Source organism: Pteronotus mesoamericanus, unplaced genomic scaffold, assembly GCF_021234165.1.
Source record: "Pteronotus mesoamericanus isolate MK-2021 breed Mesoamerican mustached bat unplaced genomic scaffold, CSHL_Meso_final contig_42, whole genome shotgun sequence".
In the NCBI taxonomy this organism is placed as follows: Eukaryota; Metazoa; Chordata; class Mammalia; order Chiroptera; family Mormoopidae; genus Pteronotus; species Pteronotus mesoamericanus.
Window position 1 is genome coordinate 1,361,077 of NW_026555157.1, and position 15,523 is coordinate 1,376,599.

At 35.7% G+C, this 15,523-nt stretch overlaps 1 protein-coding gene across 5 annotated transcripts in view; it reads left to right on the forward strand.

The window, feature by feature from the left end:
• The window catches only part of USF3 (upstream transcription factor family member 3), a 55,609-nt gene that overhangs the window by 22,469 nt on the left and 17,617 nt on the right, over positions 1-15,523 (forward strand). For 2 of the 5 annotated variants that reach the window (XM_054577294.1, XM_054577293.1), the window contains exons 2-5: positions 5,745-5,869; positions 7,229-7,293; positions 9,045-9,073; positions 10,963-11,045. In XM_054577294.1, coding sequence (XP_054433269.1) covers positions 7,247-7,293; positions 9,045-9,073; positions 10,963-11,045 — 159 coding nt within the window. In that variant the 5' untranslated portion in view covers positions 5,745-5,869; positions 7,229-7,246. Of the gene's footprint in view, positions 1-5,744; positions 5,870-7,228; positions 7,294-9,044; positions 9,074-9,409; positions 9,479-10,962; positions 11,046-15,523 lie in introns of those variants that run through there. The other 3 variants (XM_054577295.1, XM_054577297.1, XM_054577296.1) reach the window with 3 other exon arrangements.

The following is a 15,523-nucleotide window of genomic DNA, read 5'->3' on the forward strand; positions in this document are numbered from 1 at the left end:
TGATACAGAGCATTTCCACTGCTGCAAGTTCTTTTGGATAGCCCTGACTGCATTCTTCCTAAGGACAGATCTGCCTTATCCATCTTTATATCTGCTATTGCTGGACAGTGTGGTACTCAATCCATACTTGAATGATTGACTTGAGTCCTGTTTTCTTGTTTTACATGTGAAGAAACTTAGGCCTTAAGTTATGGTAAATTTGATATCTAGCTACTGAGTAGTGAAGCTAGAAATAGAGCTCAAGTTTCTTAATTCTAAGTTCTTTGCTCTTTCTGTGTGGACCTTAATTTTGTGAGCTCAACTATTTATATCAATTTTAGAAGGAGTATTAGAGTAACATAATACTTTTCAACCTTAAGGATATGTAAGAATCAACTAGAAAGCTTGTTAGAATTGCATATTCCTGGATGCCTCCCTGCCAATAGTATGAGTCAGTAAGTCTGCAGTGGCGTATAGGAATCCGTATTTTAAACATGCTTAATCAAGAATGTATGGTAATAGCATAAGGATAGGTCAGAATAGAAAGCAACAGAATAGTAAGCCTAGAAATGGAACTACACTTTTATGACTGTTTTTAACAAAGATTTTTAACAAAGATGCCGTTAAGTAAATATTTTCAACAAAAGGTGTTGGAACAACTTCATATTCATATGAAAAAAAAAAGAACTATGACTCTTACCTCATGCCATAAATAATATGTATTATTGACCTAAATATGACAATTATTAATTAATTATACACTTTCTAGAAGCAATCATAAGGGAATATCTTGGGGATGGCTAATGTATTTTTTGGTCTGGACACCAAAAGGAATAATCATAAAAGAAAACCAGTAAGTTATACTTTATCAAGAACTTTTGTTTACCAAAAGACACAGTTAAGAAAATGCATAGGCAGGTCACATAATAAGAGAGAATATTTGCAAAATATATTTCAGACAAAGGATAGGTATCCAGAAGATATAACTCAATATATGAAGACTTTCTATAAATCAACTATAAAAAGATAATCTAATTAAAATTTGACAAAAGTTATGAGCAGACAGAAGAGCTACAAATGGACTTGATATGCACATAAAAAAGGAGCATTATTAGTCATCAAGAAAAGAAAATTATACACCATATACCCACCAGAATGGCTAAAATTAATAAGCTGAGAAAACCCAGTGTTAGGCCGTGGAGCAAGCAGGAGTCTTTCTTCCACATTGTGTGTGGGAGTGCAAAATAGTCCTATCATTCTAGGAAAAGTGTGTTAAATGTTCTTGTATAAGTCTTTTTGTGGATATAGTCTTTCATTTCTCTTGGGTAAATACTTAGGCGTGGAACTGCAGGGAATGTGATAAGCAGTTCTAGTCCTAAATATTTGCGCAAGAGAAATGAAAGAGTACATCCACAAAAAGACTTACACGTACAAGAATGTTCATGGATAGCAGCTTCATTCATAATAGCAAAAACATGAAAACAGTCCAGGTGTCCATCAACAGAAAAATGAATAAAAAACTTAAATTGGCACGATGTTACATATTCCTACACAGCAAGAAAAAGTTACAAACTACTGGATGAATTTTAAAAATACTATGCTGAGTGAGAGCTTGACAAAATAGAACTTTCAATTATTGTATTATAAAGGTCTGTGGTGGAAAAAAAAAAATTAGAACTCTGGTTGCCTCTGGGAAGAGAGGGAGGAACTGATTAGGAAGAGCCATGAGACAACTTGATAAATCTTGATAAGGAGCTCGCTCACACAGGTGTATACAATTATCAAAACTCATAGAATGTTACATTTTAGATTTGTGCATTTTATTAAGTGTAAGCTTTACCTCTAGGAAAAAAAGTTAAAAGATGTGATTTTTTTTAAACCTGACTTAAAAAAAAAAAAAGATTTTATTTATGTACTTCTCAGAGGGAGGGGAAGGGAGGGAGAAAGAGTTGGGGAGAAAGATCAATGTGCAAGAGATACATCAATTGGTTACTTCTTTGCACACCCCCAACTGGGGAATCTGGCTCTCAACAGATGCATATGCCCTGAATGGGAATTGAACCTGTGACCTTTCGGTTTGCAGGCCAGCACTCACTTCACTGAGCCATACCAGCCAGGGCTAAAACATGTGATTTTAATGCAAGAGATCTGAAGGCCACACTTTGAGAACCATTGGGTTTGACTAATTTTGGAAGTAATCCTTTCTTACCATCAAAAATAATTCATAGATTACTATTGTAACATTTTGAAATTTTTAAAAAAGATTTTATTTATTTATTTTTAGACAGAAGGGAAGGGAGGGAGAAAGGGAGAGAAACATCAATGTGTGGTTGCCTCCAAGCTGGGGACCTGGTCCACAACCCAAGCTTGTGCCCTGACCAGGGATCAAACCGGGGACCCTTTGGTTGGTAGGCTGGTGCTCAGTCCATTGAGCCACACCAGCCAGGGCCCATTGTGAAGTTTTGGTTTTGTTTTTGTTTTAAATTCATGGCACTGTTAATGTAAGAATGTCCAAACCTGTAGAGAATTTTTATGAGGGTATTTGAGCCAAACTGAGGACATACCAGGAAGCAAGATCTCAAATGCTCTGGTGAATGACAGTTTTGCAGGGTTTTTTATGCATTTGGAATTAAGAAGGGAACATCACAAGATTACGGGAAGGTGAGAGGAGGCAAAGCAGGGGAATCTCTGATTGGATTACCATATAGTTAAGATTCTGTGCTCCATTTAGGGTGGTTACTCTTTAGAGTGGTCTGGAAGAGGATTACTCCTGGCATTTCAAAGGTTTGTTAACCTAGATTCACAAGCACAATGGACAGAGTTTGCTTAAGGCAAAGATAAACCTTTTATAGGCCTGGGGCATGACTACCCACATTACCTGGCCTGTTAGGCATTTACAATCAGATCAACCTTTGCAGATTATTTTCCTTAGATTGATTACAGAGGCTCTTTTCTTTTTTTGTCCACACCACTTTAAATATTTTAAAGGGTATATTTTGTATATAGTTATATAAATATTGTATGAAAAGTGTCACTTTGTTATTAGAAGATTAATTAGGAAGTGGGTGGACAAAGATTTGTGACAGTATTATATATTCCAATGTTTTCTTAATGTCAGGAATGCAATTTTAGTATCAGGAGGATTTGGACATGGAAATAACTTTGCATTAAATTAGAATGTAATTGAATTGGTTAAAATGTAGTTTGGAATGGATATTTATAGTGATATTTAGTAAACTGGATGTTTTAAATTTGCAGTTGTATAACTTTTTCAGTTGAACCAGCTTTCACCACAGTGCAGTGAATGTGTATCCTTATGTGATAGGCCTCTAGTGTCATTTACTTTAAAATTCTAGGTGTTTAGAAAATGTAGAACTTTTACTTCATGTTTCTTAATTGTAATATGAATCTTAATTGTAATATGAAGCACTTTCAAAAGTGCTTCAGGAGAACAACTGGAACTGTTGTGGAAGGCTTGGTTTTTCTTGCTGATGCAGTAAAGAATTAAAGATCAGGAAGCTGATGAGTACACAGGCAGAGTTTTAAAGCAATATGTTCTCAGGGAAGAGAAAGGGTCTAGCCAAGGTGGGTGAGAGAGGCCTAGGTGTTGGGTCCCTTTGTCCCTTTGTCCTTATATTTAGTTTGTAGGGTGGGGTGAGGAAGTTACGTACTGAATTGGCTGGGAAAGGTGGTGCATACTCTTCCACAGGAGGGCATGACCTCCTAAGTGTACGTAGAGGTGGAGGTCTGTTAACTCAGATCCCTGTCATGCTCCAGACCTTCTCTTGTGATCCTCTTGTAAAAAACAGATACTTGACCTGGAAGCAGTTAAAAGTTAATTTATGAGCTTTTTCTGTAAGCACTATGGACCCCCCTCCCAGCCTCCTCCGTCTCCTATATTTTCTAACTTCTACCTAACGAAACTTGATGCTAATGACCAAATGGTGACTCATGGGTATGAGGCAAATCTGACTTTACTGGTTTATAGATAAAATTACATGGCCAACTGTCATGCCACATCCCAAATAATTTCTCCTACAATGGGATATTAGTGCCTGAAATTTCACCAACTAAAGATATTTGCCTGCTTCCAAATTTTCCTGATAAGAGTCACCTGGGGCACTTACTAAATTTCTGACCCCTCCTTTAGGGATTGAAATTCCCTGCTTAAAGACTGGTTCAGTCGGTCTGGGATGGGCTGAGAATTTATTTGTGTTTTTAAATAGTACCTTCTCATAATTCTTATCACAGACATTTAGGAAACATGGCCCTGAAATGGAGCTAAGTTTCTCCAATACTTTTGCTCCAAAAGAGAGAGAGAGAAAAGAAGAAGAAAGGAAAGGAAAGAAAAGAAAGAAAGAAAGAAAAAGGAGGAGGAGGTGAAGGAGAAGGGGGAGGGATAGAAGGTGAAAAGGAAAGTCACCCAGAAACTTGGTTGAAAATACAGTTTCCTGGGCCTTAGTCAGTCAGTCATGCTTCTCAATTTGGGATGAAGCCCCCAAATCTATACATTTTTTAAAGCTGTGCATCCTGAGAGAAAAGATTCATTTGATGTGAACCTGGAGAAGGGATTTATCTGCTGAAATGGACTCCCCATGGTCTACTGAGGGCCCAAATTTTATGAACAAGAAGAATCTAGTAGTCATTTGCTGACAGAAGCTCCTCATATGCCCCATGTGCTGTAAAGAACCTCAGAACTGAACTCTCTGCTTCATGCTATGTACTACAAGGAAATCTTGGTTTAGTTTTTGTACCAATGGACTGAGAGACCTGCCCCATCCAATTAGAACTGCACAATTTGGATAAACTGCACATTGGATACATAAAATGGACCTAACTGGGAACCTGGTAGAGACTTTCTCAGTTAAAAAAAAAACCAATCTCTCCTTTGTTTTGGTGGCACACAATTTAGGTTGCTACCTGAATCTGTCTCCTGGGCCGCAGCTCTCTTTGCTCAAGTAAATGCTTTTAATTCTCTATTACAGACTTAAATTAGTTTACAGAGTTCATGCAATGCACAGGTCTGAGTGCTATCTTCCTACTGTCACTGCCTTAGTGGAAGGTCCTTGAGTAAGTTTTCAGGCACTCTGGCAAGAGGGGCAGGGAGGAGGGGATAAGAGATTGAAGGAAAGGTAATTTTAGAATTAAGGACAGATCTTAGTGTAAGAGCTAGGTGGAGGACACTGGGAACCTACGGGATAGTGAGCATGCCTAAGAGAAAGGAACCACCGGGGGACCAACCATCCATAGCTGCAATACTACAATCTTTGTGGGAGTGGAGCATGGGTAAGCCATTGGAAAGTGACTTTTGAAAGCAACTAACCATATTTTGCTGTGTATAATGCACACTTTTTTTGCCCAAATTTTTGAGGGAAAAATATAAGGATGCACATTCTGTGTGGGTATAATACCTTGCTATCTTGTTATGTTGAAATACCTTGTATCTGTTCTTGTGTTTTATAATTATTTGTTACATAAAATTGTACTATCATATGTTCACAAATAAATGTTAAAACTCCTTTATAATACAAAAAACAAGTATCTAAATAAGTATAAAATTAAATTAAAAAGTTAAAACGAAAGATGTTTTTCCTGAAAGTTTGGGCCTAAAACGTAGGTGCACACTATACACAGGGGCCCCATTATACATGGCAAAATACGGTACATTCGTTATTTTGCAAGCAAAAATCTGCATGCATGCCATGGATTGCCAGTTCTTGTTTTACATGCTGCTATAAACATTTATTGATTTTTCTCCTGTGTAGTAAGAAGAAAACATAACTTATAGACCATCTTCTCGCAGGAGATGATAGATTTGGATCAGAAACAGGAGGCGTTGCAAACTAGGAATCAAAAGTGAAGAAATTCTGCAAGCCCTTGGGTGAGAAAGGTGATGGATTTATTTACTCATATGTCCCACATTATCATTATATGATTATCTAATGTGAGCGTGTTGTTTTTAGATGGATATATGTACTTTCGCAAATGTTCAGAAGAAGGTGGAATGAGCTATTGGAAATGGGTCTTAAGCACGTATTTCTCCTCAGACTGCTTCTGTCAGCACTTCCTGTCATCACCTTCCCTGCATTCACTTCTACTTAATTGCCAGGACCCTTCTACCTTCTTCCCATGGCTAAATCCTTAACCTGAAATACCTCATTAATGCTTGTGATAGCATTTACTCAGTTCTTACTGCTAGGCACCATGCTGTTGTGCTCTGCCAGCATTCTTCCATTTCTTTCTTGAAATAACCCAATGATCTAGATACTACGATTATGACCCATTTGGTAGATCAAACATGCAAGGTTCCAAGAGGTTCTATAACTTTCCCAGGACTTCACAGCTAGGAAATGGCAGAACCAGATTTGAAAGTTGTTCTTTCTTGCTGCCTCCTTTCTCTCTCAGAGAGAAAATGGGAAATCACACCTGTATGTCCTCTTTTGTAGCCCAGCTTGACAGACCTCTTCTGAAAGGTTGTCAACCCCTGAGATTTAAAAGCATTTAAGTTTTATTACAGAATATTTGAAAGTCAGAAAAGAGAAAGAAATCACCTCTAATATTGTTGACCTTATATAGCTATGATTAATATTTTAATGTATTTGTTTTCAGGCTATTCTTGCACATGTTTATATTTCCTTGTAGTACATACATTCTTCACTATCATATTTTAAATATAAATAGACTTAATATTCATATTCAGATTTTAATTATTCTCAAATGATAACATAAGACTTCTAGCGGTTTGAAATGAATGCAGTCTAGCAAATCAGCGAATGAATGAATGAATGCTTGCTTCCATAAATGGAATATTACATGTTTGTCTGCTTTTCACTTTTGTTTTTTCTGTGTTCAGAGAGAGGGTTCATTGTTCTAGTTTAAATTTTCTATCATGAACAAACAGTATCATGAACAAAGAACATACTCTTCAAGCTCAAGTATGTTTTACCTGTCTTTCCAGGTCTTGCTCAAATCCGTAACAGACTTTGTCTATGCCAGTCTCCTCAAGCACTTTCTGGATACACCTTGTATTTGACTTTCATCTTGTTCTCTGTCTGCTAGATATAATGTTTTTACTTGTTTCTTATATCGTTTTCTATCCCCAACACTTAATCCAGTATTTTTTTTCATGATGTCACATTTTTTTTTTTTTTTTTAGGATTTGGTATTTGACCCAAATTGCTATTAGCCAATTTCCCTGCGATACTAGCATGATTTTAAACTTCCTGGTGTGTCTTTCCATGCCTTTTAGGTTCCTGTTACTCTAACCATGCCAGAAATGACAGAGAATGAGACTCCTACAAAAAAGCAGCACAGGTATGTAGCCACAGTTCAAAAATAATATAGATTCAGAAGATAAGAAGCAGAATTAATCTCTACTTTGTTAAATAAGTAGTCCTTAGGGAACTTTTATTTGGGTGCCTAGAAAACCATTACTCTTCAAAAATAAGTGTGGATAAAGAGAAAAAGGTTTATTGAAAGGGGTTCAGAGTTAAAATTTACCTGTCTTCCTTATTTTACCAGCAGTGTAACAAGTATACCAAATCTATTCTAAATGTTTAGTTTCTTTTGAACATTTTATTTGCATACAGTGTTAGTCTTTGTAGATCTTAAGTTCACTTAGGCTGAAGTCAGTTTGAAAAGACATTTTTTATTTTAGAAACCATTAATGCGAATTACACATCAGTACAATATTATTTTGGTTCTTTGTATAACCCCCTTCTTGATTTCTAGCATTTTGGCCAGTGTTTCTGCTTAGAGTCACATGGCCAATGTTCCCATTAATATTAAAATCTCTATTCTCTTTTCCTACCAAATAGCTATTAGAGGATGTTAATGTATTGAGTAATGGTACCTGAAAGGAAAAATCAATGTTCTTAGTAAATTAGCTTTTAAGAAAATTTAAGGCCCTGGGTGGTTTGGCTCAGTGGGTTGCGCACCAGGCATGTGAACCAAAAGGTCATCGTTTCTATTCCCAGTCAGGGCACATGCCTGGGTTGCAGCCAGGTCCCCAGTTGGGGACATGTGAAAGACAACCAGTCAATGTTTCTCTCGTGCATCGATGTTTTGCTCCCTTTATTTCTCCTCCCTTTCTCTCTCCTCCCTTTCTCTGTCTCTAAAAACAAATAAATAAAATCTTTTAAAAAATCATAGACTATTTTAAAAAAAAGAAAATTTAAGAGATTTGCCTGGGCTGGTGTGGCTCACTTGGTTGGGTGTTGTCCTGCAAACCGAAAGGTCTCAGGTTCAATCCCCAGTTAGGGCACATGCCTGGGTTGTGGGTTTGGTTCCTAGTCGGGGTGTGTGCAAGAGGCAACTGATCGATGTTTCTCTTTCATATCAACGTTTCTCTTCCTCTCTTTCTCCTTCCCTTTCCCTCTCTCCAGAGTGAGTAAGAGAAAAAAAAATTTATTAAAAAAGCAATAGAAAAGTTAAGAGTTTGAATAACCTAAGGTACATAACTGTACAAGGTAGCTAAAATGCCAATTGTCAGTACTTGGGTGCTGTTGGTTGCCATACCTCCTTCTGTACAGATTTTTAGTTTCTTCTCCACTGTTGCTTGTTTCCTTTACATACTCACCCCCACCTTAGCCCCGGTGCGAAGGCACACAAACATTAGAAGTCACTTACCTACTTGGCATGTCACTTTGAGAATTGACAGGCTCATTTAATTACATTTGTCAAATAAAGTTTTCAGTTATTGATTTACTTCTGAACCAATGACTCACCTTCTTGGCACATCACTTTGAGAGTTGACTAACTCCTAAATTATATTTTCAAATAGTTTTCAGTGATTGATTCACTTCCTTACCAATGGTTTGTGGGTATGGAAGAACAGGGAATTGTGGTTACTTGCAGAAATTGTGGATTCTAAATTTATATTGCTGTATCTGTAGTTAAGTTTTCATACCATAATACATATTAAGAAAAATTTTCTTCATGTGTTTACTTATTGCTGTGACAAATATAAACTCATGAAATTTGTTCTTATGGTTCTCAAAATACAAAGTGATGAAAATGTTTTTCTATTATTTTCATGTTCCTTTTATCTACACTTTTTGTTTCAGAAAGAAAAACCGGGAGACACACAATGCAGGTAGAAACAACAATTTAAATTTTGTTTGTTAACATTTTTGTATTCAAAATAAAATTACACTGTAGTTTATTATAAGCTTTTATGCTATAAGTACAGAATCATTATTCATTTGTTTTAGAAAAGTATTTCTTTATTGTTTTCAGTTGACAAAACACCTCTGCAGCTCCTGAAGATGGTTTGCTTATCATCTTTGGATTTACTATCTAGATAATTTAAGGATTAATATACCCCTGGAGACAGAGTTTTAAATGATTTCTCCCACTGAGTGATTTTAGTGTTTTAAGTGATTTCAGATATACTTTTCCTAAATAGAATGAACAGTATGTGTCTTTGCAGAAATTCCAGAGGGGGCTGGCTGCCTAGAGGAATAGGGAAGAGATGAGCAGCAGGCTGTAGATCTTAAAGGTACTTAAAATGTGAACAGTCTTAAATTAAGTTGTGGAGTCCTCAATTATAGGAAGAAATGTAGAAAATCAATATTTATTTTTATTTCAAACATCAAAATGATAGGACAAAACCAGACAAACATTTATAGATATAATTGTGCATACATTTACAATTTGGTGCATTTTATAACATTTATTTTCCATCAGGGACTTCACTGAGATCTAAAAAAGATTAGAAGTTAATTTCTACTATCTATATTATAAATGATATATTCCTTTCCCTAAGGAAAGGACCCTGGGAAAATTATATGTATGGCGAGATGTGTTGAACACTTGTGGCATATTGCTCTTCCCCAGAAGGGAGTTTACTGCCTTTGAATTTCCCTTTATCACTGTGGGCAAAGAGTCTTAATTTTTTTTTTTTTACCTCTACACATTAAAAAATTTGCTTCTAGATAAGAACAAAAACTATTGTTTTGCTTCTTTTTTTTTTGCCATATGAATTAAATCTAATTTTTTCTGGCTATATGACCTGAATGACAGTGATTGGCATCACTGTCACATGGTGCCATAAATATATGCTAATAGTAATTTATTGAGAATAATTAGATGTCATTGGAAAAGAAGTCTTTACTGATATGATAGATTATGAAGCAAAAAGTATATATATTTTGTAAAACAAGACCTATCTATGCTACAATCTGAAAGATCATTCCTTTAGAAGCACTGGAATCCTTTGTTAGGAAGGTTTTACAGAACTTTTTAAAAGAAAATAGCCAAGACTAGTGTTTCTACTAACAGTGTCTTATAGAAATTATTTAGGTCATCTCTTGTATCCTCTTGACCCTTCTATATATCTTTTAAAGTTGTATCATATAAGCCTGGAACATTTCTCAGTTCACTGAGAAGTTGTCAGTTACTGTTTCTTGGATGGAAAAAAAATCCTACATGGCCAGAGTGAAGAGCCCAGATCCAGTAGGAAAAACCAAGCCACTGTCTTTTCTTGTATATTTTAAGTTATAACTAATAACTGTTTCTATCTCACAAATGTCCTCCAGTCATCCTAAAAAGTGTTTTAAGGTTCTTTTAATCTGTCTGGAAAAGTCTCATTTGTCCATCTGCTATAAAGAGGCAACTTTCTAAGTACTTAGCTTATTAGTGGGTTCTTGAAATTTGGTTATTAAACTCTCTAATAATTATTTGAAATATAATATGATAATGGCCTAACAGTAATGTAATATTAGCAATTTCTGTTTATAATTTGAATTTAGTTATTATAGATTACATTCCTTAAAGTGCTAATAAAAATACTGCTTATATCAGTTTCCATAACACTAGTCATGTTAAAGTATGACATTCTTTGAACTCTTATTATAATTGGTCTTCAGTAGATACTATTTGATAAGATCTTCTTAGGTTTTTCTTTGCCTAAAATTTCTTTACCTAGGGAGAATGAAGCAATTTGGCTGTAGGTTTGATAAATGGATTTTTTCCCCTCTCTAGTGGAGAGGCATAGGAAGAAAAAAATCAATGCTGGGATTAACAGAATAGGAGAGCTGATCCCTTGTTCCCCTGCACTGAAGCAGGTAAGACGTTCACACATTTTTATTCATAACTTGTAAATAGATAATTCCCTGTTGTTTCTGTGCTCAGAATGATTATTTTTGTTCCTTGTCATTAATAGTTTTTTTGAGCTAATAATTGCCTCATAATTTTTCATTTGCATAATTTTCTACATAGCTATGTTTCTTTCCACACTCCTAACAGCCTTCTAGTACTGCTTTCTACATTGATCAAATGGACCATATAATTTCTAGATCTTTAAGATCTTGAATTACTCAGTCCCATGCTTACATTTATATGTGTGCACTGTATTTACCAGGAATTTCTTTTATTTTTCTGCCAATCATGTTCTTTACTATCTTAAATTCTTACCTATCTTAGATTCTTCTAAGGATCTCTCCTTTATTTTACTCTCCATGCCCTATCAACCTCCACTAAAATCTTAGCTTATTAAAGCTGACAGTCTTCTCTACTGAAGATAGTGTTTTATTTCCTCTGATAATGAGGATAAAGTGTGCTCACTGAAAACAAAACAAAATAAAACAAAAATGGAAACAATATAGAGGGCACTAAAAAGTTTAAAAAAATAAATTGCCACCCCACTCCCAAGTTATAATCACTATTAAAGTATTGTTATGCATTTCTCTAGACATTGTTTTATGAATATGTCTGTAGTTTCATAACCTGCTTTGTATTTTCACTCAGTGGTACGCAGTAGACTTGGTTGTAGATACCTTTCCTCATGTGTTCTCCTAACATTCAAATGTTATATAGTATTTGACTCTAATGGGATATTACAATATTGTGTTAGCCTTTAAAAAATTTTTTTTATATCATATTTGTTTTTGTTTTTTTAATATGCTCACTTGAGGACATTTTCCCATTACTTTTAGAGAGAGGAGGAGGGAGAGAGAAACATCAGTGTGGCAGAGAAGCATCGATCAGTTGCCTACCATAAGTGCCCCAACCGGGTATTGAACCTGTGACTTTTTGGTTATAGGACAATGTTCCAACCAGCTGAGCCACACACCGGCCAGGGCTGTCTCATGGTTTTTATTATAAGTTCCCTGAATCTAAGAGGTTTTCAACTAGTTTGAAAACTAATTTTTAAAACATTCTAATTGAATATTTGTATATTCTTTTGTTATGTAGTGCCTATTCTAGTTGTTTGACCTATTTTTCTAATGGATTTTCTTTTTTAAAAAATTTATATTAGATTTATTGAGTGACACTGTTTAATGCAATTATATTTGTAATTAAATTAATATTTGCAAAAATTAATATATACACACAGCAAATAGCACTAAAAAGCTTAAAACATCAAAAATTAGTTTCCTGTCTAATGCTTCCCAATTCTAATACAGCTCCTTAGAAGCAATCATTCTGAACTGCTTCTTCTATCATTACCTTTATATTTCAAAGTGTCATGCTTCCATTTCTGTATCTTATTTTCCATTTTATATATTATCTACTGACTTCTATTATGTTTCTCCCTTGGCTTCCCCTTGTCTATTCCTCCCAATATAATTCTACTACAACTTTAGATTAAATTGGCATTAGTTTTTATGTTGTTAAAGACAGTCTAAATATGGTTTACAGTTGAGCCAAGTAGTGTACTATATTATGTTTCATTTCACATAAAACTTTTGGCTTTTTGGAGTTAATAATTGCCTCATTGTTCTTCATTTGTTTAATTTTCCCTATACCTCCCTTTAATTTTTTCCATACTTCCAAGAGTTTCTTAGTACAGTTTCCACATGGTCAAATGTACAACATAATTTCCATTTTCTCTTTTTTTCCTTTGAGACTTTGTTTCTGGAACCCTCTACCCTTCCTTTTCAATCTCAATTGTTTGGTCTCCTCCAACTCTTCTGTTTTTAATTTCCTCTCATATTTTTAATTTCTAAGATTCTTTTTTCTTATTCTTTTTGTTTCTTTTCATACGTCATGTTTGTTTCATGGATACAATATAATCTCATCTATGAGCATGTTACAGGGTATTTTTTTTAAAGTTTCTTCTATTTCCTGTGTTGACTTTGTTTCTTCTGATTTGTCTTGATGTTTTGTCTCTCTTTTTTTTTTTTTTGAGACTTTCCTGAAATGTTTAGTGATACTTAGTTGTTTTTTCATATCTGACAATGAGGCATTAAAAAGCTGATGACTAGGCTTGTCTTTTGGTGGCCCTGACTGTTGAGTGATTAGGTGGTACACTAGTGTTGTGAAACTCAAAAATGTCAGCATTTTTAGCTTATTTTTTGTTTTGTGGTTAGCTTTTATTTTTATTTTTATTTTCCAGAGCAGAACCCTTCAGCCCTATACCCAGGAGTGGGACTGGTGGGAAGAGTCAGGCTAGTTGCCATTATTCTGGAAGCTAGGTTGGGGAAGTAAGTGCTCAAGGGTCTCATGCTTTAGGAGGCAGAGTTTGACTGTACCCATTTTCACTGAGGAGCCTCATCTTGTTCACCTCTGTGCCAGGTATCCCTAGGGCTGAAATTCCCTGGTTACAATTCACAGAAAATAAACTCGTCTCCTGTGGTTGGGACAGAAAGGGGAAGTCATCCAGCTGGGGGGCGGGGGGAGGGTGGTGTGTGTGTGTGGGGGGGTGGGAGTTGGTTCTTGTTACTGCATCAGAAGAATCTTTCCACTAGTCCCCTCAATTTTAACCCCTTATTTCTCACCTCACCTTCTGTGGTAGCTGCAGCTTCCCAATCCTGAACCTTCCCTGGCTTTGGGATGACAGATCAACTTGGCTCGTTTCCCAATACTGTCTCCCTTGGGAAGGTCTTACATTTCAGTTTCTTTTAATTCTCCCCTACAGTGTGGTACTTAATTGTGCATAAATATGGTTTTTAGCTCTTTTTAAACACGTACTTTCTGTTTAACACAACAGCAAACTTAAGGGCACTTTGTCTTCTGACTCTTTTGCTTCCTCCATATCTCAATGTATACTAGCTGCTTAATAAATATTTGTGTTTGCCTAGTAAAATCTTATTTTCCTGCTGTTGGCTTTCATTTCTATGAGTTTCTCTGAAAGGAAAGCATAATTATTTTGCTTTCTTGGTGTCCTAGAATGTGCAGTGGAAGTCAGTATTTAGTGCCCCCAAATGGAATAGATTAAGATTATCTTTACTATTGCTACACATTCCCAACCTCTTCTGTAGTAGAGAGGCAGTAAGTGGGCACCATCAGGTTCTGCCTTTGTTTTGACTCTTAATTTAAAAAAGGACAATATCAGGGTTTTTTTTCTCTGAAGTGTTTTCCTGGGTTATTTTGGGACTCAGTCTAAGGAACCCAGAATGGTAACTTGCTGGTTCAAAGCCCTAAATCATTGATTTCTGTTTGAAAAGATCTTTCTGAAAAAGTATTGGAGATACTTAATAATGTGTATGTGGGAGTGGAAGTTAAACATGCACTGCTAATTTTTAAAAATAATTTATTTTTCTTTTCTAAATTGTATTTTATTGATTATGCTATTACATTTGTCCCAGGTTTTCCTCCTTTGCCCCCCTCCACCCAACACCCCCCACTCCCTCAGACAATCCCCACACCATTGCTCATATCCAAAGGTCAGGCATAGTTCTTTGGCTACTCCATTTCCTACACTGTACTTTACATCCCCATGGTGGCTACTCTGTAACTACCTATTTGTACTTCTTAATTCCCTCATCTCTTCATCCATTCCCCCACACAGTCTTCTATCCAGCAACCACCAAAACGGTTCTTCCTAGCCATGATTCTGTATCTGCTCTTGTTTGCTTAGTTTCTTTTTTAGATTCAATTATTGATACATATGTATTTATTGCCATTTTATTGTTCATAGTTTTGATCTTTTTCTTAAATAAGTCCCTTTAACATTTCATATAATAATGGCTTGGTGATGATGAGCTCCTTTAGTGTTTACTTGTCTGGGAAGCTCTTCATCTGCCCTTTAATTCTAAGTGATATCTGCTGAGTAGAGCTGTCTTGGCTTTAGGTACCTGCTTTATGTGACTTCGAATATTTTTTGCCAGCCCCTTCAAGCCTGCAAAGTTTCTTTTGAGAAGTCAACTGACAGTCTTATGGGAACTCTCCTGTAGGTAACTGACTGCTTTTCTCTTGCTTCTTTTAAGATTCTCTCTTTATCTTTAACCTTTGGCATTTTAATTATGTTGTGTCTTGGAGTAAGCCTCTTTGCATCCATCTTGTTTGGGACTCTCTGTGCTTCCTGGACTTGCATGTCTATTTCCTTCACCAAATTAGGGAAGTTTTTTTTCATTAATTTTTAAAATAGATTTCCAATTTCTTGCTCTTTCTCTTTTCCTTCTGGCACCCCTACAATGAGAATGTTGGAGTGCTTGAAGTTATATCAGAGGCTGCTTACGCTATCCTCATTTTTTGGGATCCCTTTTCTTCTTGTTCTGATTGGTTGTTTTTTTCTTTCTTATATTCCAAATCATTGATTTGATTCTTGGCTTTATCCAATCTACTGTTGTTTCCCCATAAGTTGTTTATTTCAGTTAGT